Genomic DNA, 25,379 nt, shown 5'->3' on the forward strand with positions numbered 1-25,379 from the left:
TGCCATTTTTATTTTCTGCTACTATTAATTTAATTAGCGCCCGCAAAAGGCAACAGCAAACAGCGAAATGCCATTTTAAAATGCCTAAAAATATGCAACAAACTGAAAACATTTTAATAATTAAACCACAGTTTTTTGTGCTGTTCGGGTTAACAATTTGTCAGCCAGCAAAAAAACAAAATTAAGGGAGCGGGTGGGAAAAACGAGGCAAATTTCGTTGCGTAGCAAAAAGGCAGTTTAGACGCTGCTTTTGGCTTCAATGTTGTTTCAACTGAAGTAATTAACTGCTTGCAGTGGTGCACAAAGAGGGGAAGCCAAAAATATGCTCATTAACATAATGTGCGGTTGCCGCCTCGCTGGCCACGCCCCCTTCAGTGCAGTTAGCCCATAGAAACTTGCACTTAAGGACCACACACAAAACTGCTGAAACTCTGAGGCATAACTCATGGTCATTTTGGCACAGCTTATTAAATTGCACGTATGCAGAATGCAGAACTCTTCTTTTGTTTCGCTCTTTACTTTACTTTCGCATATCATTTGGCCACATTCGCATTGAACTCGTATCCTTTTGATTTATGAAAAATGCATAACTGTGTTCGCTCGCCCCTTCGATTGCATTTTAATGCAGCTCGCAACGTGGTTACTTTGTCCTTTGTCCCAGGACATACACTTTTAATAAGCCACCAGCGACATTTTATAAGAAGCAACAGCTTTGACTGTGTGTGTGTGGCTTAAATAACGGTTATGGTCTCCTTAAATAAATTGCAATAATTAAATAAATGCACTTGACACATGCTGCTCAGGTAAATTTGTAGTTGTAATTGCTCAGGTGGAAGACAAAGTTGCTTGTTTACCAAACAACTTGACAATGATATAGCACTCGACAGGATGATGCAACCTGAGCTGGAAAACTAATTCAACTGCAAGTTGAGACAAAGCACGTTTAAACTTTTCCAACGAAAATAAAGCATAATATGTATCTAATTTATTTAAGTTACTCCTCGCTTTATTACAGAATCAGAAGTCAATTAAATTCCTCAAAAAAGAATCTTACGTAATTGAATTCTTTCTGCTTAAAAACTAATTAAATTAATGTAAATAAATAAGCTGCAGTTCCCTCTTCATTTCGAGTGAAGCACACTCAACTCTAATTAGGCAACAGCATAGAAAAATATAACCCAAAACGTTGAAACGCTGTTCAAACTGAGAATAGCAATATATATTTCTAAGCCATTACGCTATTATCCAGCCCGCAGTTGGAAGGACATTTATGCTGCTGTCGTCTCTAAATTGAAGCGTTTATGTGGCTTGGCCAGCCAACAACTTGACGCCAGCAGCAGCAGCAGTTGGCTTAAATGCAGTTACATAAATATGACAACTCACAGTTTGAAGAGGGGACAAAACGAAGCAGCAAAAAAGGTGGAAGTCGATGTGGGGGGAAACTTACAAGGAGCAGGGGCAGACACCGAGTCAGCTTAGCAGATGTCCTTGGCGGGGGCAAGTTGTGTGAACAGACGACAGAAGCTGCCTCAAGTGGCAGCCGCTTATGAAAAGTCATGATGTATTTGTGGCCATTAATGTGGCAAAATGGCTCACACACACACACTCCGACGCAGACGTAAGCAATGTGTATGCGAGAATGCGTCAAGAAATGAATATTTATGTTGGCAGTTTCCTCCTGAGCGGACAAGTGGCGTATACATAATATTTTCATTGCGATTATTAGTTGAGTTCTGCACGCATACAAAACCCTTTTTTCTAGCACGCAGCTGCGCAAATCATTAATAAATTTCAACAGCTCAAAAATAGTCGCATGGCAGCTTCTACTATTTGTGGGCAGTCGGATGTGGCGTGGCATTTGCATAAATGCCACATCAACAGCAACAGTTTTAACGACGTTAATTAACAGTAGAAATATAACGTCAGTTAGATGACGATGATAATCGCAGACTCTCGTAATCAAGTTAAGCATTTACCTGTCACAACGTTTCTACGTTTTTTTGGAGGGCAATGCCAGGATGTTGCAATCATAGAGACCCTGCAACAAACTTTAACCCCGTTGCTAAAGTGCCACTCATGAATCTACATAAATATATGTTCATACGTATGTATGTGTGCAACTTCCCCGTACCACCTTGACTTTAGCACTCACATTTAACTAAACCTTTTTTCCCAACAAACAGTTAACATTTTTCTGCTAACTGCACACGATGTGTGTAGATGTGTGTGTGTGTTGGATTTTTATGGTCTGCTGACAAATTACGCGAACTTTCCATTAGTGGCAAATGCCACACGGACAGCGGGACAGTCAGACTCATGAGTTGCATTTAAATGTGACAAAATATGTTTTCTTGCTTCAAAAATAAAGAGAAGAGGAAAAGAATTGTACTGCCTCAGTATTTTGCTTTCTACTTTTTAATGCACTCCCAGGCATTCTCAGGGTCAATATCTAATTGCTTTCCAAGGTGGCCACAAAAACTTTACGTGTAGCATATGTAATTAGAAATGGCAAAGTTAATAGAATGAAGCCGCAAAAATGATGAAGTTGCCAACTTCAGGCGGCACATGGCGACGACCAAGATTAATATCACAAAGCTCATTAAAAGTGTCAGTTTTAATATATATAAGTAAACCCGAGATGTGGCAGCAGCAGGCGCAGGAACTGAAGATGAAGCCATCTGTGTGTGTGTAGGCCAGGTGTGCAGGCAGCAGAAAGATTCACGCGACGTTAAATAATTTGTCTACGCCGAAGTTCAAGGAACTGCCTCGCTTGGGGAGAGGGAACGAAAGATGTTGAGGAGGAGGAGGGAAAAGGGACTGGGAAAGTCTTGTCTGCCTCTTTGTTTTATGTTGCTTGTTTAGAAAAGTTGGCAGCGGGGCAAGCTCTATATAAGGACTTGTCTCATGCATCATTTGAGGCAGTCTAATAAATTTATTACATTTCTCTCTCCTCTTCTTCCTCGCCCTCTCATACACACAGGACATGCAACATGGCCGTGACAAGGTGTGGGGTAGGGGATGGGAGGTAGAAGTGGCATGCCACACGCTAATGATGTAACCACATTTGCTAGCAAATTATCTGCACATCAAAAGGTTGCACAAGTTTGCCATCAAAAGTTGTAAGGAGAGCAAAAGCACGAAGGAATGGGCAGCTGCTGTGATTTTAATGAGCATTAGCATGCGGCTTGTGGCAGCAACACACACACACACACACACACACAAACTGATACACTATCATTTGAATGAGCCAGCTTGGAGGTGTTGACAAATTGCCTTGCCCCAAAGTTGACTTTGAGTTTAAGCCAGCCACAGCCACAGCCACAGCTGCCATTGCCATTTAGAAACTCTCATTTGCCAAATGGTTTTCTGATTCGTGTCGTGGCAATTCTGCCAGCCACCAAGTCTCCTGGTTATCTCCGAAAAAGCTATAGTTGTACTATACAGACTACACAGAGTTGAGAGTCGGCATTCAGCCAGATGCGATGAAATTGCCCTGATAAACTTGATGAAAGTGTCTGAAACTAAGAAAACCAGCGAGTAGCAAAGAGAGCGCCAAATAGATATAGAGAAACGTCACAGATTTATCAAAACTGGGCAATCTGCCTGAACATTCCGTCGTTCTCCGACGTAGAGCACACAGTAATTTCGTAGACAAATGACAAGGCTGACAACAATGCGACACAACAATGGGCAAGAGCAAGATCATTATAATCATGTAGACGCTGTCGCAAGCATGATTTTTGCTATTTGCTAGTTTAATGTTTAATTATACAACACAAATAGCAACAAGTTGAATGAAGATGCGAGGGCAGTCAATGAAGTATTTCAAGTACACAAAATGAACAATTATTCAAAATAATAATTAAGAAGCTTCAGTCGAGTGTGCGCGACTTTAAGATACTTTTTACATATTTTCTTATAATATATATAATCAACATACCGCAAAATACTTAAAATACTCCAAGTACCATATGTTGTATATTGCTTTAGTACGACATAAACAAATATACCATCGAGTAAAAAAATATACCGAATTTTTAGTGTTTTTTAAATAAAAGGAATCATATATACTGTTTTATTGTATACGCTCTAATTTAAAAACATTTTCTATTCGATTTTTCGTGCAATTAATGTTCTATTAATACTTTACACGACATTTCATTAACTGAAAAATTCGTATTTATGTTTGCATTCTTTTTCATTTTTTCTTTTTAGACAACTCTCGCATCTATGTTTTCAGACGGAGAATATCTTGAATCAAATTACTGCAAGTGAAATTTTAAGTGGCCCTTGTCTTGTCATGCCAAGAATCGAGTGAGTATTTTAATGCCAATTATTTTAAATCACATAACACATGTAGCCAAGGCGCAAATGGTGCTGATGATGTGCGGGGAGAGCAGAAGAGTGTCAAGAACTGATGCCATTTATAGTTCTGTTATACTTATGGCCATTTGATGATTTTAATTCGAATTCGTTGTACAATAAACCGAATGTTAAATATGAAATATGATTATATTCATATACCTCGTTGTCATTGCAATCTCAATTTCTCATCATGCATTTGGTTGTCTTTAATCAAACAATGATCCGTTTTAATAGATGCATTTCGTATGGGTTTATTTAATGTGTGCTGCACAATTTGCATATTGAATGGTAAATTCATGTTATTTAATTTGTTCAATTTATTTGCATTCAAGTTGGTTTTCGACATGCAATTTGTTTATGACCATAACGAGTGATTCGGTTCAATCTCTAATGCATTTGGTCAAAAGTTTTACCAGCGGTTTAATTTCAATTCCAATTTTTGCCAGCAGACAGATGAATCAAACAATGAATGACCTGAACCATCATTGTGTCGTCTCTCAAGGGAGGGCAGCTGAGCCCAAAGCTAAAGCACCTTGGGAACTGGCACACATGGCAATCAGAGGCGTCAGCCATTTCCCAGCAGAGCGCGCTGACAATGAGAATACAAATAATAATATCATGTACAAATTTCATTGCTGTTTTTTTTTTTTTGTTTTCTTCTACCTTTATTTTGGGTGAAAGTTGCTGACCGTTTTTGTTTTGTTTGAATTTTTGTCTGTTCATGTGAAGCGAGAGAGAAAAATGAACACAGCCCAGCACAAAAGTTGGTTCTTTCCACTTGCAGCCGGCAGTTGATTCGATGTCACGACGAGCAAAACATGCATTTAAGCATATTTCCACATATTAATTAGCTTAATTAAAGATACGCCAGCAATTTTGCCAATTGATTGTTGTTGCGGTAAGCTCAATTGAGCCGGAATCCCAATGTGTGTGAGTGTGTCTGCGAGTTGTGGAATATGATTGTATGATTGTTCAACTACTCAAATATCTAATGCGCTATACTCGTACTCAAATCAATGTCAAACACAATGCAAAATGTCAAAGTCATATAAATGTTGCATGCGATAGTTATCCGATAGCCTTGCCCATGATGTTGGAAGTTATTGTGTTATCTAGCTGATCGATCAATTAGAAACCTGGCTAGTTTCATCATTGAAATTTGCAAATACTTTTCTGATACTAATAACTTAAAAGTTTGTTTATTAATAAGAATTAACAATACTCAAAAGGTTTCTGATTTATATTGGAAGTATTGCAGAATGTAATACTTAAAATGGCTTACTCTTTTGTCTATAACTTCTGTCTTTTCATAATTTAACAAATAGTTTTAATAATGCAGAATATCATTTTAGTTTCATTATAAAAGATATAATTAATCAATCTTATTTCTGACACTTTACGGCTTCTTCGATCAGTTAGTCAAATAAGTAGTTTTATTGCCATTTCTGTTACAATTATAATCCTAATAGTAATCCTCAAAATCGTTTACTTTTCCTTTACTTTTATTTTCCAACAAACTGTGAATTATGACACCTTTCAAACATATTTTATGACAGCTTACAGCTTCTTCAGGTTGTCGCAATTGCAGCCACATAAAAATTTGATCTTTAGTGGATTAATTTTACAACTGCTAAACAAAGAAGTTCCACTCAAAAATTTACGAGTTTCCAACTGGAAACTAGAGGCGACTCTAAACGTCAGTCAATATTTTATTGGCACATTAAAAGCTGAAGCTATTTTGCGATGGCCTACACACAACATTACCGCAAATTGGTAAACCGAGTGCTGCTGCTGCTGCTGCCTATGGAGATAGAGAGAGGTGCCAAGCATGGGGCGTGACAGTCACGATGACAATTGCCGCATTGGTAACTTGAGATGGGAAAGGCTTTGCTTGCCATTGGCTTGTGGTTAAGTCCGAGTTGCATAAGTCAAGAGTCTGCTAATAAGTGTACTCGAGTACTCACTCATATCTCGCTGTGAATCTAGGGACTGTCTGACTGAATGTTGTGTAACATGAGCGCCCCTGAGTGCTTTAAACCACATTCAAATGGCTCGCGCTTTATGTTCGCCTCACATTATGATTATTATTATTATTATTTTGTTGTTTTTTTATACCCGATAACCATAGGGTAGAAGGGTATTATAACTTTGTGCCGACCTTATGGGGTATTTATATTATTTGCCTGACAATCAGGTATATTTTTAACTCTATGGCATATTTTGTATGTTGTACTATATAAATATACCAAACACTATCTTCGGTATATTTTAGTATTTTGTGGTATATTAATTTGGTATTTTATTATTTAGTTTAATTTGCACAATATGGTATATTTGAAATTTATTAGTATTTTGTGGTATATTAATTCGATATTTTACTATTTAGTATAATTTGCACAATATGGTATATTTTAAATTTAGTATTCTATTAATACTTTTGGTATAATTTCAGTATTTTTGCTGTGTATTAATTTGATATTTTTAAAATGAATACCGCACTGTTTTGATTTTACTTAAAATGGGTAGCGGGTATCTCAAAGTCGAGCACACGCGACTGCTGCTTTCTTACTTCTTTTTTTGATACAACTTTTTAGCATTTTTCTTGGGAGTTATACGTACACCCGTATATGGTTTTGATATTATTATGCTGCAGCAGAATGCCATTAACTTCCGGCTCTTTTATGCCATTGTTGTTAATTGTTGTTGCTGAAAATGTTGTCGCTCTGTGTTTGCAATGCTTCTTTGCCACTAATTTGTCAAACATTAAAAAAAAAAGAGTCGTAAATATAACAATCAACTTTAGACATTTTGACATTTGGTGCTGGCTGCCGTTTGTTTTTTGTTTTTGCTTTTTGTTTTTGGTTTTTCGTGTGCCGCGAACCGTGAAGGTTACATAACCACGCCATGCCAAATCCCGCTTGTACATTAGTAGAAATATATATACATTGTACTATCTATATATATAAGGCTGACTTATTTATAGAAAGCCATTGTGTGTGTGTGGGAGTGAGAAAAGCAAAGTCCAGAGTCAGTTTTTCGTGGGGCACAAAAGTCAACGCAATCATGTCTTGGTTGACAATTTAATAGAGTTTTAAACTGAAGCCCATTACGAGAACAAGCGTAGAGAAAAAACACTTCGCATGATCAACTTGCAATGAATAAGGCACACAGTCGAACTCGAGAGTTCAACTCAAAAAATAGGCATGACGGCAACTGACATTGTTGTAATTGGGTAATGAGTGCTAGAAAGCAATAAAAATGGAATTATGAAGCAATTATTGAATAGGACTTAACGGAGAAGAGTACAAAATGTGAATTTAAAATAATTTCGCTAGCACTGAAATAATTCTTTTAACGAAGTTGAAGTCTGTGTTCTAACTATTATAAATAAATAAACTATTTCATTGAATGAAGCACTTAAAAAACTTTTAGCAAAATTTTAATGTGCTGCTGGTGAAATTTCTATATACTGTGGAAATTAGTTGGCGACTAATGTATATATTTGAAGCAAATTTATATACAGACTGCAACAAAAACAAAGTTGCAATAGCCGCAGCAAATGCAAAATTCCAGTGGAAGTCATGGCAATTGTTGTCAACAGCGTCGCGAACGACAAATGTCGACAGGGCAAATTAGCATTAGCATGAGTAATTAACTTAAATACAATAGAACAATTTAGTTTTCCAAATTGCATACGAAGCGTCACAGTCGCTGTCTCGGGTTGTCTCCTTCTATATATATTTCTCTTCGTCTGGCCCCCTTCAACCTTTGCTCGCACAATTGATAATTTTGCAAGTACAACGAGAGGGAGGGAAAGCTGTTGTGGGCGGGCGGTCAACGAACATGTCACCATTTTAGGATTGTAATTACGCGACTGCACGTCAACTAAAAATTGACCGCTTGAACGCATATCGGAGCCATCATCATCGTAGCAAACCTAGCGAACTGCCCTCGATGCGAATAACGCGAATAACATCCCTTCCATCCCTCGAGGTTAAACTGAATGTACTTTAGAGTACACGGCTTTTCGATTAGATGAGCACATATCGTGAGCTCAGTTGATTTTTGCACTATAATTTGTGTATGTATTGAATGTGTGTGTGTGTGTGTGTGTGCCTAATGGATATTTTATGACCTAATTTCTATGCTGCGACTAATGAGCATTCAGATTGCCACGCTGATAGTTCCAAGCGAATAAAAGTTGTTCGCAGATTTTTGCTATTTTTTTTATTTTACCTGAATTGAGTTGATATGTTATGCATATATTGGTTTGCTTACCTGAAATTAAATAGAAATATATGCGCTTGTTAGTCAATTATAGATAAGTTGAAGCTTAAATTTTGAACTAAAATACTAATATAATATTCTGGCATTCCTTTCATTCCTTGCTTCATTTATTTCAATTGCAGATTGTTGAGTTTTGTGCTTGATATATGGCTTTGGGTTATGCGATTTGTTGGACCCGAGACAACTGCTATTTATGGCCTCGACAAATGCTGAATCAGCATCATTTTTATTGTTCACACACACACTCACACTAGCACAATGTGTTAACCCATGTTGGCCAATACAATTATGGCATAAAAGTGCTGGCAGCCAATCGCTTTCTAATGGCAGCATTTCTCCTTCTTTCTATTCTTTTTTTTTAATGCATCACAATGCTCAATGGTTTTCTATGCATGCCACAATTTGAAATTAAGCAACGATACCCATTTTTTTTTCTTTTGCCGTGTGGGTTTCTTTCCGTCGGTCTTTGGCTTTGCCTTTTGTGGCTTAAATAGGCGGAAAAGAAAATTATGTTTACGCAAAAGTGGAAAGAAAGGCTAGACGTCGTTTTCTATAGCATACGCTGTAGCGCATTGTTTGTGGGGTTGAATGAGGGGGGCGAATCCGATTAAAGCCCAAAGCGTTGGAGCAGCGCACTCTCTCTCTCTTTCTCTCTCTCTCTCCATTTGCAACTTACATGCAACTCAAATTAAATGAATTGCTCAACGCGCACACAACTCGCTTCGGCCATCCTTCATCCCCCCGTTCCAACTCTTCAACCCTTTGGGCGCTCACCATTAAAATCATGCTTCAATGGTTTTTGACCAGTTTTTTGTTTGTTGCCTCGGAAGTTTTTGTGTTGTTGGAGCTGCTGCTGTTGCTGCTGCTGCATTAACCAACTGGGAAGTGGACCAGCACAAAACACAAAAAAAAAAAAGTTGCAGATCCTCTCAATCTCTCATTCTCTCTCACTGGAATCTGCAACTGCTGACTGTGGTTGGTACTTAGCTAGGTAAATGAACTATAAAACACTTTGCTGTATAATTTACATGCGTTTTTATAACCAGAACAATAGAAACAGCATCCACTTGCAACGTTGATCGAGCGTACAACTGATTCTTAAGTGGAAAACCTTGCTAACGAGTGTTGAAAAATACAATTTTTCGACCAACTCCCAACTATATTTATAGCCGGGCTTTAAAACAGCTTCAGCATCAGCGAAAAATAACTACAATTTATTTCTATTGACTTAACTGATTAATGATAAGCTTTAAACAGCTTTCAAATGTATTTTAGACGTAGTTGCTACTACAATTTCAATAATCATTGGATGACAAGATTAACAAAGCTGAATTGTGTGTAACAATTTATTTACCATGGATTTAGCTGAAGGAAAATGAGCTTTAAGAAATTGCAAAATATATATTCCTCTCATATTTAAATAAAATGAAAGGTTAAAAGTTTGGAGTGTTAGACCATTTTTGACTATAATCGAATCTAAATTAAAAATATTTGATGTGCTTTACAATATATTAAAAGTTTTGTATTTGGAAGCTTTATGAAGCTTGGGGGAACTTATGGGAGCTTCAATATATATTTAATGTAGATGCTTCTTGTATTTAAATACATAATAGATTTTGAAAAGTAAAGAATGTTTTGATTGTGTTGTAATTTTTTGTCTACGGGTAATTTTAGCATCTGATTTTTAAGTAGATGCTGCTACTAAATAATCGAAACTATTTTCTAGGATTATTAATGTTCGTTTCTTTATCAAGCCAACTTTAAGATTTGAAAGTTATTTGCCATAGACTTTACTTTAAAATAATTTAAGACAGCATCGTGCAGCAAGCAGCTTTTTAATGCAACATTACACGCAGTTTATGCTTAAGCAGAAGCTTTAAAGCTCATTGTGTTTTGCTTTTAAAGCTGTTGGAGCAACTTTAAAATGGAATCTGAACATTTGTATTGAAGGCGCAACGTTGCCTCTACAAACGGCGTCTCCGCGTGCATAAAACATCAAACGTTGTGCCAAAATGTAAAGGTCCCCGCGCGCCGTCTACCCCCCAGTTACCACTCGCCACCCCCTTACCCCGCTTGCTCTTCTTACAGCACTTCCCAGCGAAGCGCGAAATCGCATGCTAAACAAATAAAAGCAGCGAGAGGTAGCAACTGAAAAACAGCGAAAAAAATAAAGAAAATATACGTTGAGCGCAACTGAACCTGCGTCTATATATCGCCCACGCCCCTGCCCCGCCCACTTTGCAGGCGCCCAAAGTTATGCGCTGATATTTTTGGCATGCTTCGAGTTGTAGTTGCAGCTGCGATTTGTTTTTGTTGCCATCGCTGCTTGTGTTTGTGTGTGTGTGTGTGTGTGTGGCTTTGGGGGGTCGAAATAAAATCGCATAAACAAAAGGCGCCCTAAAGTTGATATCCGGTTTCCGCTCAAATGGCGACCGGCTGCGCGTTCGTGTGAGAATTGTGTGCAGCCTGCAGGTGTATGAGAGTATGGGTGTGTGTGTGTTTGTGAGGGTGTGTGAGTAAATTTTTCATATTTTATGATTGACTTGCAACTAGCGTGGCAACAAATAAAAAAGCAACGAGCATAACTTGTGATAAAGTGTTGGAATTTGTTATATATGCGATGCAGCAGTAGTTAACTGAGATTCAGTGCTGTCCAAAGAAGTGGAAGGGACGAAAAGAGGAGGAAGAGGAGGAGGGTTGGCTAATGAGCCAAGCGAGGCGCAACAAATCAAATTTGCGACGCATTGGCGCAAAAAGTATAAATGCCAAAGCAAATACACAGCAAACTAGCACGAATTGACTGTGTAAACATCAGCAGAAGAAGAAGAGAGTTGAATTCAACACACACATTCACACACACACACTCGCATGGCATCTAATTGTGATGGACAGTAACACTTTGGGGGCACCGGGGCCCAACTAATGAACGCCACCAAAGTGCGCACAGTTGGAGAGAAGAAGATTCAATGGAGGAGGAGACGCCAACGTCTCCATGGAGACGAGAGCTCAGCAAATGGCCAAACAATGGCCGCAAATCTGCTTCAGCGCCTATACTCTCTACTCTCTGCTGTGGCATGTGGCATATGGCATGTGGCAATGTCATTTGTCTTGGGCTGCGTCTTTGCTGCTGCGTCCTGTGTGGCATGCCTCGCGTGCTGTCAGCGCATTACAACGCAACATGTTCAACACATTAGCAGTAGCTGAATGAAGCTGTTGTGTTGGGGTATAAAACACGACTCTTGCCTGTTGTTATTTGTTTAACAATTTTCCATTACTTGCTTCGCCCCGCCCCCCTCTTCTCTGACTTTCATTCTCTGCGGTAGCATTTACAATTTGAGTGAAAACAAATAAAAGCAAATTTAAGCGCAGCGTGTAAATGAAATTTCAAATGAGGTAAAAAGGCACAGTCGCCATACATTTTCAATTGATATCCCTGTTCCTTTCCTTCGGGCCAGTCAACTATAAATATTTAATTACACTTAACCTTTTTCTGACCGCAAAACTTTTCACCGAAACGAGTCGAAAAAAGAGCGGAACGTTAACGTTGACAAAAAAAACTTGAATGAAACTTCAATTATTCCACGTAAAAAATACGCAAGCAACAAAAATGTTTGACAACGGCCAGAAACAAAAAAAAAAAAAAAAACGGAAACAGTGCAAATTTCCTTTGCTTGGCATTCTCGCCTGGTCACGATCTCCTGTTTACATGGGACACACGGAACTTGGTTTGTTTATTAGGCAACGGCTGGGAAGCAACGTGTCTTTTCACTTTTGCCCCCCTCCTCACACAACGTTTACCTTTTTTGTTATTTTTTCGTGCTTTCTTCGACCAACAAAAACCCCCCGAAAAAGTGTCCCACACCTGGTCAACGCTTGCCATCTCAGGCTCAACGAACACTTGTTTGTTTGGTGATTTGTTTGACTTGCGTGTCGATGATGACACAACACAAAAAACACAAAAAGTGAACAAACTCCCGCCCCAAAAACAAAACAAGCAGGAAGAAAAAAGGACAAAAGCAACAAGCAAAAGCGAAAGCGAAACGCTAACTGAAATTTTTGTGTTCATAAAGCTGGCAACGCCTGAATAATATAGTGGACATAGTCAAGCGCACTTGATTAGGATATATGCTGTGTGATCCCAAAAAAAAAACCTCCCCACAAAAAAGGAGGCAAAAAATCTACCACAGATTATTATGAAAATTGTAGTGTACAAAAGGCGGGAATAAAAAAGGATTTTTATCGATGACATAAATTTTGTACGAAGCTGAACACATTTTTAAAAATATTTTGAGAGGATTTCTATTTAAGTTATAAATTTAAAGAAAGCGGAAAATATTTTGAAAAATATTTCTAACTTTTAACAATTTAAGCTCTGCTCAATAGATTTTTTATGCAAGTTCTTCTTGATGTGTACTTGGCAGAGTATTCAACAGCGAGCACAATAAAAACGCATTTATAATAATCATAAAAGAGGCAGCAGACGGCAAACGTCGCATTGCATACCAACAAGGAGGAGGTGGCACCTTCTGTTCAGCTGGTGGTGAGGGGGGAACAACTGAGCCTGGTAAAGGAATCAACAACTGACCCAAGCGGAAATTGTTGCAAATGTCAGCAGCAATTTTTGTATTTTGTTGCTCTTTTTTTCCAATGTTGTTGTTGTTATGCGTAGCATGCTCGGTTCTTCTTTTTTTCCCGTACGCTATTTATTGTATTTTATTTCGTATTCGTATGCGTGTGACAATGCGGGGCCACAGAAGGCGCAAATATCCTGGAGCGGGGTTTGGCGCTTTGTCAGTTAACGGCAATTTCGGCACGTAGTTCACACGAATCAGACAGGAGGCTGATTTGGACACACACATACGTATGTATGTACATAGGAGAGACACATGTAGAGACGCCCACAAAACGGACACGCACATGCAGAGAGGACAACACACACACACACAGACACACACAGGATACAGGATACAGGAAGTGTGCGCTTATGGAAATACAATTGACGGCGCTTAAATTCAATTGGCGATAAGCAACAGCAACACCAACAGCAGCAGAAATTTACGCAACAACTGTAGCAAAAAGGCATGCCAAGGACATGCAATTGAAAAATAGATACAAAATATCTTATTGACTTTTTAGAGCAACTCTTGACTAAAATTTTAAGCATCGAGCATAATTTTTGATCCAGCTCGAGATAACTTTCATGGCATGAAATGCCATAAAACATTTCATAACATTCAAGTTGAAGCTTTCATTGATTTTAGGATTTGCCTTTTGTGTTACGATGCGTATGCGTAATCTTTGCCAAGCAAGAGAAAGCATTTGAGATGAAAGCAAAGGATAGACGTTTAATTACTTTTTGGTCGTTTTCTTGTTGCCTTGCCAATTCTATTGGCAATTCCATTTATGAGCCGATTGCATGTTGTCGATTTGATGGCAAGAGTCGTAAACAAAACGAAAAACAAAAAGAACGAAAGGAGAGTTGAGAATAACAGCAGCTAATGAGCTATAAAAAGTGAAATGGGACTGGAAAAAAAGGACTTAATGAGCTGAAGAGAAGCGCAACAGCCGCAGGCACCAATGCTGATGTCGATGCTGTTGATGATGATGATTTGATGATGAGTTGAACGGTAAAAAAAATAGAAAAAAAGGAAAGCATAGACGAGGATAATAGCAAAAGGTGCTAAATTGTGCTGCAGGGCGGCGGAAAAGTGCTAAACCGGGTCAAGGGAAATTAATGATGCAGCCCTGCAGCTGCATCAATTTCTGTTTCGCTGCAAATTTCTTGTTCAACTTTCACCTCAGACGTGTTCGCTGTGGCGCAATTCTCTCCGCTGTGAACTGAACTCTGCACTTTGGTAATTAAGAGTTATGGCTTTTTGAGCCAGAGGTAAACCAAAGGCTAGGTGGCTAAAGGTAGCGATGGGGAAGGGAGGGAGGTATCCTTGCTGTAGGCGGAGTAAACAGAACTTATTAATTTCTGCATTATTTAAGCGTGTAATTTATGTGCACAGTTTGCATTTTTAATTGCATTACACGGCGTGCGGTTAATGCATGTTAAATGCATGCAATTGAGAGACACAACCAGGACACACACGGCAAAAAGGACAGTTCAGGCCAGGACAGGACTGGCATGAAGGATATGAAACGTGCGAGACAACTGTAATATGGTCATATTATTACAATATGGCATTTGTTTAATTAATTGAACTTTAATCAGCGACAGCTGCATCGTCATATCTGCATTACACTCGGCTTCAATTTGCGATGTATTTTTTTTTTGCCCCGACCGTATCCTTTAGTAAAAAAGGTCAACCCATCACTTCCATCCATCCAACGGACGAAGCTGTCTATGTTCAGTTTAAAGCTGATGCCGATAAGCCACTGCCACTGGCCACATTGAGAGTGCAATTCACTTTAGGTTTTCCACTTGCCAGACACGAACACTTGGTGGCCCAATTAACTTTTGTTTTAACACAAATTATTTTCGATAGCATCTTCAAGTTGCGGCGGCGGTGCCTTTTAATAATTTCATTTAGCGCCCAAATTGTCTTAAACGAAATTGAATAAGGCGTCGACAAAAGGTGCTCACAATGAACCGAAGGCCACAGGACAAATTGTGTCTGCCTAGAGATGGCAGCTTTGTTCAAGAAATTTTGATAAATAAATGAGCTTAAGATATATGTAGATGAAGTAGTTAAGCTTTCTCAAATAGAATAGATAACAATTATGAGATTAATTTATATTTTAAGCCCAAGATTTTATGCGCTTACTTTCCCAAATAGTTTTCTCTATTATTTGGTTGTTATATTATATTTAAGAGAACTTTTGAATTGCTTTAATAATTTCTATAATAGTATGGTAAGTTTAAAGATGTTATCACATGAACATAGCTATAATCTAAGAAGAAAAAAGTAATTAAATATGCTAAAAGAAATATTGTGCTGTCCATGTTCACAAGTTAAGCAAAGAGGACATGCATTCACGTCTTAATTTTGGAAGAGAGATTTTGTACACTCTCTTTAGCTACGATGACTATCTAAAATAGTTTCCCTTACGATTTAATAATGAAAGTAAATTTTTTAGCCACTCTCTCATTTTTTTTTACTCTCTGCCAAATTACACTTTAAACTCAATTATTGTTTAGCTTGTCGTGTCACGCGCCCATCTCTAGCACACAGGAAACACACCTTTTTTGTGCAGGCCAGCTCATAACCATGGCGCCTCTCACTCTCTCTTTCTCTGTATTTTATCGGCCACAAGCATCGAGCAAATTCTTGTGCTCTGGCCAGCAATTGTGGCCAAGCTAATGGCGCTCAACGTTTCTTAAGCACTTCCGGACTCTGCTCTGGTGTCGAGTTGACAGCAAGAAGCAAAAGAGCAAGAAGAGATGGGAAGAGGAAGGGGGAAGTGAATTGAGTGGTTTGGGGGTTTTGGATATTTTTGGTGGCATATTTAACCCACGCTAAGCGATATGCTCAAGTATCTTAAACTGCAATTGGAAATGGCTGAAAATGGCTTAAAAGCCTTGTCACAAAAACTCTTTTGGCATTTGTGGAGAAAAGAACAAAAAAAAACGAACGCAAATGGCAAAACAAAATACTCAAAGTTGACATTTCACTTAGCGTTAGGCACATGGCAAAAAGGCGGAGCTACACTTCACACACACACACACTTATATGAGTGTGGGAGTGTGTGTGTGATTCCCCTGGGGGGCCACACAAAAGTTGTTTAGATATTCATTGGGCCAAAAGTTGTGCGCTTTCCTTGTCTTTGCATCCTGCTGCTCGTTTTCTCGTGCTCCAGCTCGTCTTTTGGCTGCTTTATTTATAGTTATAGCGTGTGTCAGGACGACAAATAAATTTTTGGACAGCAATTTTATGCAACGTGCTGGTCACAAAACACAACAACAAAATGTTGATTTGAATTTTGCCACAGTAAAAGCAAAAGCCACGTAAGAAGCAATTCAAGTCGCAATGCATTTATTTATAAGCACACAAAAGCCAGCGACTCATTTTGAAGGAGCCACGCAGCGTTGCCAGATCGTCAAAGTAATGCAGCGAGAAAGTTGGCAGTGCTTATTTGAAGCAAGTTGGCAGTGCTTATGTTTTCACAGTTCTCAGAAATTTGTTGGGGAGCGACAGGCGACGCCATCTAGCGGTCAACTTTTGCACTATATTTTATTTGTATTTGTATTTTTATTTGCATGCAACAACATGTCAAATGGCAAACAGAAACTAACTAGGAAATGACAAAGAAAAATGCAACTGACAAGCCACAGCGAAAGAGTCGACCATAGAGAAAAATATTATTTGTTAGAGCAAGAGATGCATCACAAAGTGCAAAAGAGGAAAATAGACAGAGAGAACGAGGGAGAGAGGAATTCTGACAGCACGCCATTTTGGCACATGGCAATTTCCGTCGGGGGCACATGACAAAAATTGCAAAGTTTACACAGTCCGGGGAATGTAGATCAGAGGGAAAAGGAAGGCAGGAAAGGGGAAAGAACGGCACACGACAGATTTGTGGGCGTGCCATAGGTAAGGCAAATTCTTTCTGGCCAAAACTGCTGGCAAAAAGTTAAAAGTTTAATTGTGCGCAACGCTTAAAATGCAACGCTGGACAGTCGACAGTCTGATATGCCAGTGGCTAAAAGGTGGAGGGGAAGGGATGAAGGGGTGAAGGGAAGCTGTGAGCTCAACATCTGTGACAAGTTTTATTAAGTTTATTTTATATTTTCGCATTTGTGCGACAGAAGTTGCTAAGGGGAGAGTTTTGAGGGAGGAGGGGGAAAGGTTAACGACGTGCTGCCACAAACTTGTCGGCTTGCATTTTGCAACATTGCGTGTGAGTGTGAGTGTGTGTGTGAGAGGGAGGCAAAGCTTTTGTTGCAACTTTGATAAAATCAAATGTGCATGCTGTAAATAGCTTTAAGTGTGTGTGTGTGTGTGCCACACACACTTTTATATGCCAGGTTGCACACACTTGACTGCTCAATGGCCTCTGCAACAACGTCGACTCGGACTTGCGATGGTCACTTAAAGTTGCAGCAGCCATAAGAGCTTAAAACGTTTAAACGTGCAGTAGCAGAAGCAGAAGCAGAAGAAAAGTAAAGCCAAGAGTCAAATGAAGAAGCGAGTAATTTATCCTCGAGGGCAGCTCATTGCCATATAAAATATTTAACAGCCATCAGTCGCTGTCATACTTTTTTAATTGACTTATCAATAATTTATGCAGATCAACTCGAATACACACACACACACTGAAAGAGACAAAAGACACATAAAGTAAGCAGAGGAAACAGTCATAAATACAAATGAAATCTGCGGCCGAGCGACAGAGCAAAAGGTGAGACAAATGAAACAGGTATAAGTAAATATGAGAAGGGTAAAAGATAAAGGATAGCACATTTATCTGGCAAAGAGAGAAAGGTATAAAATAAGCTTAAATGAGAGAGAGAGAGGGAGAGCTATTGATATCTCAGGTCAGCGACTTGTACACCGCAAGAAAAACTAAGAATAATGAGAAAGGAATAATTAATAATTAATCAAATCGCAAAGAAATATCATTAAATTTAATTGGACTATAATCATAGGTCAAATCGAAATTAGGAGAACATTAATTTAGATTGAATAAATATAGAAAGAGGCTATAATTACAATAATTTGTATTCAGAAACGAATAATGACTAACAAAAGTATACAAATGAAAGGCAGATCTTCAAATGAAATTATTACTAAGATGATTTATTTTTATTTTTTATTGAGTTGTAGCCAAATTTTTGCGCTGTGCACTTTTTTGTTGTCATCTCATATATATATTTATTTTGATTAATTTAAGTGACAGTTGGATGAGTTATTCCGCATCCTTACTGCAAATATTATTCATTCGCCTGCACACTCATCTTTATCTCTTTCGCCCCACTTTCGGCAAATTTCAACTGCAGACTCAAACGCGAGGCACGTGATTGATGCATTTTTAATGCGCATTTTGGGGCACGAGTTAAATGCAATTTACTGTGGCAGCAACTTGGGACCATCGACGAGGGCGGTGAAGAAGAAGGGGGAGTGAAGAAAGCAAGTTGCAGACAGGGAATTAGGGCCAAATGGTTCTTCGTGCATTTGAAAAATGCAATTGCGCTTGTCTGAGTGAGAAAGCGAGAGAGCAAAAGAGACAGAGAGAGTTGAAGAGTCTGCAAGTTGAGCCTTTAAATAAATGTAGTTGAAAATCCCGTGCGGGCATCATAAATATTTGAGAAACATAATCAGGGCAAAGGTTGAGGCCAAAACAAAAATGGGGGGCTGGCAAAATATTATGCATCAAGGATAAAATCAAATTTAACGCATCGCTTGCATTTTGTGCAAAGGCAAAGAATGAATGCGTCCCAAGAACTCTGAATGCTTTGACTTGAGTTTGGGTTCCCTCTCTCTCTTTCATTTTGGCCTGCTTAAAGAAAGGCCACGTAGCACTTGACATAAGCAGAGAGAGAGACACACACACACACACACACACACACACACACACACGTATGCTTATGCATCATGTTTAGCAGCGGGTTAAGAGGGGAGCTGCTTGGCACGTGCCGTTGGATTACGCGCCGTTGCTCCATGGGAAGCCATCGCAGAACGTCGCGTTGCGTCGCGTCGTCTCAGGAAGCAGCGTGAAATATGTGTAGCATAAGACAAGGCGCATAATCAAAAAGTAAGCAAAACCGAAGGCTGCAGTGCCCTCCTCCACTTACTATATAAAGGTTGGCACAATGGGGCGCCTCTGTTCATTCGGCTGCGTTTCCTTTTACCATCTCCCTCCCAAAAAAAAAGAAAATATGAAAAATTAAATAAAATAAGAATGAAAGGAAAACGCTGCACACACACACAAAAGCCAAGCCACAAAAATCTCACGCCCGAGCTGCCAGTTGATGTAGCGCACAGCAGAGGCAACAGCAGCAGAGGCAGCTCCACACATGAATGTGGCAAGTGGCAAGTGGCATTGGGACTATGTAGTGGGATTTCTGCTGGCTGCTTGAGTCATGTCAGCCTCGCCAAAGTAAATACACTTGCACTTGTCATATCGATCATAAATCTGTTTGTCTTCGTTTTATTAACCAACGACTTGACTTTATTTTTGTTCAACAAAATTAAGTTGACCCAAACTGACATATTAACATTTCTGCTTTTATTTGCTTAAGCATTTAATTGAATCTGCTAAATGAATAGTAGGAATTTTTATTCTGTAATTGCATACAATGCGAATATTTGGAAAACGTCCAAGTTGAGATGACTCTTGCAACAATGTTGGAAATAAAATGAATGCACATTTTAATTATTGAATAAAGACTTTTTTATAATGTGTTAATGTGTAATTAGCTTAAGTACAATCTGTTGGATATACTAATTGACATTAAAATATACAAATTATTTTACAAGAACTGTGCTTCAAAAGCCTTGGAAATTTTGTTTTAAATTTCTCTAAAATAAATTTTAGAATTCTCAAAAATATTCTAGTGATAAGCGAATGGAATTTTCCACAAATTACCTCCGGAATGATTGTTATGGTTCTCAATATTTTGTGCAAATTTTTCTTTAGAATGAATTTTATGATTGTATATGAACTAAAAAATTGTATATGAACTGAACTACTCATAGGGTAGAAGGGTATTATAATATTTTTGCCTGCAGGAAATGTATTTTGAAGCTAGAGCCGATTTTTGGTACATACAAAATAAACTTACGATTCTTGAAAATGTTGTTGCGATCAGATAAAAAGTGTAGAAGTTATTTAAGAAATACTTTTGTATGAGCATAAATGTCTAGGGGTATTAACTGCTTTGCTAACAATTTGGTATATTTTCTACTCTATGGTGTACTTCCAATATATATATATTTGCATTTTATAATTCTTACAAAAATTCCTTAATTTGTTTTGGTACTTTATTTGAAGTAAGTAGGTGAAGATTATATTATATGTTAAGATGTCTATTTTCTGTAATGTTTCAAGTACCCGACAAATTGCAAAATTTTAAAACTTGCATCGACAATTGCAATCGCATTTGAAGCTCAATCATTTGTTTTATTTTTATCACTATCGAAACATTTGTTTTCTCGAATTAGATTTGCGATTGTTGCGCGGATTACGCCGCCAACATATTTTGCCGTAAATCGTCTATGATTTGCTTGGCGTTAAAGGCGTGTTTGCTATACTTTTCTTTTCTTTTCATTTATTTTCTTTTTTGCTATAGTTTCTCTGGAAGCTTTTGCCTTTTCGGCGTAATCCCCCAAGCTGTCAGTTGAGTCGAGTGCAAAGTTTGCAGGCACAAGTTTGAGAAAGAGAAGAAAGAGAAAAGGGATTGCATAAAGGGAAAAACTCACCTCTTCCTCATTGCTGGCCGTGTTCACGGAGTCCATGCTCTGTGAGAGTCCCAGTGGGGCGAGTGCCATCTGATTTTCCATTATGCTGCTGCCGTTAGTTGTAGTTGTTGTTGTTGTGTTGTTATTGCTGTCGCTGGTAACGACTGTGGCTGCTGTTGTAGCTGCTCCTGTTGCTGTTGGTGTTGTTGCAGTGACCGCGGATGCGCTGACGCTGCCAGCCGGCGAGGGAGTCGTCGGTGCTGAAATTGACGCGGATTCCTGTGACTGCGACTCGTGCGTGGAGCTGCTGCCCGGGGAGCTGCTGTTGGTGTTGCTGTTGTTGCTGTTGTTGGTCGCTGCTGTGGCTACACTTAATGCAGTGGTCGCTGGTGTGCTAGCAACTGTGGTTGTTGCTGCCGTGCTGACGCTCTGTTGCTGCTGCTGCTGTTTATTGCTGCTGCTGCTGTTGCTCAGTACGATGTGTTGTTGTTGTTGTTGGGGGGCGTACGCAGTGTGGGCGTGTCGCAGCTGATAGCCACTGTAGTGGGCAGGTGTCTGCTGCTGTTGCTGCTGCTGCAGCACCGCCACGTGCTGCTGCTGTTGCTGATGTGCAACGACGGCCGAATGCTGTAGATGCTGATTGAGCAATGCAGCGGCGGCAGCCGCCTGATTGAATTGCACTAGACGCTGTTGTTGCTGCTGTTGTTGTTGCTGTTGCTGCTGCACCTGTTGTTGTTGCTGCTGATGATGTTGTTGATGTGTGTGGGCTGCTGCTGCTGCTGCGGCTGCAGCTGCCTGTTGTTGTGATGCCGCAACGGCGTAGGCGACTTGTTGCTGTTGTTGTTGCTGAACGACTTGCTGCTGCTGTTGTTGCTGCTGCTGCTGTTGTTGCTGTTGCTGTTGCTGGTGGTGTGCGGCAACGGCGGCGGCAAACTGTGTGGGATGTGCAAAGCTCAGCTGATGACCTTTAAGTGCTGCTGCTGCTGCGGCGGCTGCTGCGGCGGCGGCTGCTGCTGCTGCTGCCGGCGAGCTAGCGTACTGCAGATGGGCACCTGGTGCGGCGGCAACTGCTGCTGCTGGCACGGGCAGCACCGAAACGGCGGCGGCGCACTGGCGTTTGGGCGACGGCGACAACACCTGTGGGGCACTCGCTGGCGTTTGCGGCAGCGTCGGCCTGCGTTTAATCGCAATCGACGAAATGGTGATGGCTTTTTCGAACACTGGCCGCTGGTTTTGTTGTTGTTGTAATAGTTGTTGTTGTTGTTGTTGGAGTTGTTGTTGTTGCTGCTGGTGTTGAAGTTGTTGCTGTGTTTGTTGTTGTGTGGTATGTGTTATGGATGCTAATGGCTGTTGCTGTGGCGTCGTTGTCGGCGTCGTCGTCGTCACTGCGGGCAGCAGTTGCAGTTGTGGTTCGGCGATGTGGAGCAGATGGTGATGGCTGCCCAACAGGTTCTGATTCTGATAGTTGGCTATGTTGGCGACTCAATTAACCTGCAAACACACAACGATAAAGAAGATAATGATTAAACCAAGTGTTGATAATTTTGACTTGCTTATACAAATATTTGGCCTACTCTCTTTGGCAGCAATTTCTTGTGTGCTGCAAATGTTATGCAAATAACATTTCAATATTGTCAAAATACTTTGCCGAATTTATTCAACATAATGCAAATGTTGACACACACACACACACATCGAGCGGGGTAACAGTCAAAGAAAGGGAAAGCAAAAACCAGACGGAGAGGAGGGGAGTGCAAAGCATATGCTTTTGTGTGTTGGGGGCGCCCCCAAAAACGCTGCATAATTCAAGAGCAAATACGACGACAGCTCAATAGAAAATAAAAGCACAGTGAGAGAAATTCGATTCGAGTGCCAGAACTTTAGTTGAGCAACTGGAGAAGTGTCGTGAAATTTCACACGTTTTAAACGAACTGCAATACGAGTTATTAAACAAGCGAAATCGAATTTCACGAAGATTTTTTCAATGATGGGAAAGACTCTCTATAGAATTATAAATTTTGAAAAAAGTATATTCTCATACTTGTTTGCTAAAAGTATTTTTATTTTTGAATGATTTTTCATTAAGAACAAAAATTAAAATATCTATGATGCATAGTTGTAAAATAAGGAAAAATAGTAAAGTAAAAAAGTATTTTTATTTCAATGATTTTTCATTAAGAATAAAAATTCAAATATCTATGATTCATAGTTGTAGAATAAGGAAAAATAATTTTATCAAACTTATAAAACGTATATTTATTTCAATGAGTTTTCATTGAGACTTTTGTACATTTTTATAAGTTTCATTCTTTATAAAGTATTGTCCAAGCCTATAGAAGTAAATAATATCACATATTTATTTATTTTAATTGTTTTAACTACTTTATAACAACAACTGCAAGCAGGTAGTATAAAATAACTATTCTAATACTCAAAAATTGTATTTTATTTTACCATATTTTTTATATTTTTTATTTGTATTTATATGTGTTGAAAAAAATTGAAAAATAAATATTTTAATACACATACATATATTTATTTTATTTGTTTTATTTCGAGAATATTTTTGTACATTTATATGAATTCAATGTTTTATAAAGTCTGCACCAGAATTACAAATGTTCTTTGGTCAATATTCTTTTACATACCACGTTTTTTTGTATTATTATATTCAATTATTTTTAACAACAACTGCAAATAGCTAGTTTTAGTTTTAGAATGCCTGATATATGGAACTCGACTAGAAGCAACACTAATTGTAATAAAAGCAAAAAACGAAACAAAAAAATGCTGAACTGTCTGTCAAAGCAAAACAAAGACACATATTGTGATGTCAGATAAAGAGAGGAAGCTAAATAAAATACGAAAAGCAAATAAAAAAGATGCAAATTGCGTAGGTCAGTCTGAGACAGCGACAGCGAGTGTATACAATTTCTTGCTGTGTATTTGGTGTATTTGGCTACTGTTTCGCTTTCATTTATCGCAGTGGAGGCATCGACAGTAGCAGCAGCCACAGCTGTATGGAAACTCCAATGAGCAGTCAAGAAAAGAAGAATCTGAATACAGTCGAGTTGAATACAACCGCAAGGCAAACAGAAACCAGCAAACCAACAAATAAACAAATGAACCCAAATACAGACGGATAGATAGAAAATCGAATACACTCATGCTCACATATGAGTATGAGTATGAGCTGAAACAACTTGAAAATTGAGCTGACAACAAACTGAAATTGTATTACAAACGTTGCCAGCAAAAATATGCACATAACTAAAGCTCAGAGATCCCTCCGAGAGATATCATCAGGCAAGGAGAATGAGTATCGAGTACAATATATGCACATATTTGAGGACAATGCGAGTGAGTGTGTGTGCTCTCATACTCGTACTCATGCTCGAACAAGGCTATGAATGCGGATTATAATGGCGCCAGGCAAGCATAACATACCAAGCGACGAGCACTAAGGACAACGGTGTCACCAACGACGCTTTGCTCTTGTCCTCGTAACTGTAACTGTAACAGTAACTGTAACAGTGCATATGTATCTGTATCTGTATCTGTATCTCTATCTGTAGCTGGGATGATGGCATTGTCGTGTATCTTGAGATGCGAAGCTATCGCCACACTTTGCATATGACAAATTATGCAGACAATAAACGACAGAGAAGCAACGAAATTCCCTTCCATATAATATTCCCAAGCAGCAACAGCTTGACAACATTTAAGGACACACACACATGGACAACATTTTGTGGCAGCTTCCAAGCGAATTGGGTGTGATTGGGGCAAACACTTGAGTTAATTACACACAACGCCTGCCTAATCATAATTCCAAATTCAAATTCAAATTTAATATCGATCAGTTATTTCGGTTCAATTTGAAGCTTCGGGCTTGCGGTTTTTGTGGGTGTTCGGCTTTTTGGTTTTCAGCTCTCGGCTCGGCTTTTTGGTTTACGTTTATACATAGATTGGATGGGGTTTGTTGGTTGTCAGCTGCTGCTAATGCCACTTGATTTATAATTAATAGAAATGCAAAACCACACACCACACAGAGAAAATATGGCCAATATTTAAATATGCCATGGCAGCGACGTGCTTTAGATTTATGGCCAAAATGCGGCCAATTTTATATTAATAGGCTAACCCTGCGTATACGCAATATATGGACCAAATACATTTATCGATTTTTTGCGTGGCAAACAATTAACTATTGTAATAGATTTTAGCCGATTTAGTATAAATCCCATGCGGTAGAGGATTTTATTCTCTATATTCAATTTGGTAAATTGCAAATATTAATCAAATTTAAATGAAGCAATTTAAATTGTTTTTTTGCTTATAAGCATTTAAAATTGAGATAAATTCCATAATTGTTTGGCTATC

At 38.9% G+C, this 25,379-nt stretch overlaps 1 protein-coding gene across 1 annotated transcript in view; it reads right to left on the minus strand.

The window, feature by feature from the left end:
• Positions 1 to 25,379, minus strand: part of LOC132785158 (protein couch potato) — an 84,974-nt gene that overhangs the window by 40,725 nt on the left and 18,870 nt on the right. Inside the window, 1 exon segment of the mRNA XM_060791151.1 lies at positions 21,018 to 22,477. Within this exon segment, the coding sequence (XP_060647134.1) occupies positions 21,018 to 22,477 (1,460 nt within the window).

Source organism: Drosophila nasuta, chromosome 2R, assembly GCF_023558535.2.
Source record: "Drosophila nasuta strain 15112-1781.00 chromosome 2R, ASM2355853v1, whole genome shotgun sequence".
Classification (NCBI taxonomy): domain Eukaryota; kingdom Metazoa; phylum Arthropoda; class Insecta; order Diptera; family Drosophilidae; genus Drosophila; species Drosophila nasuta.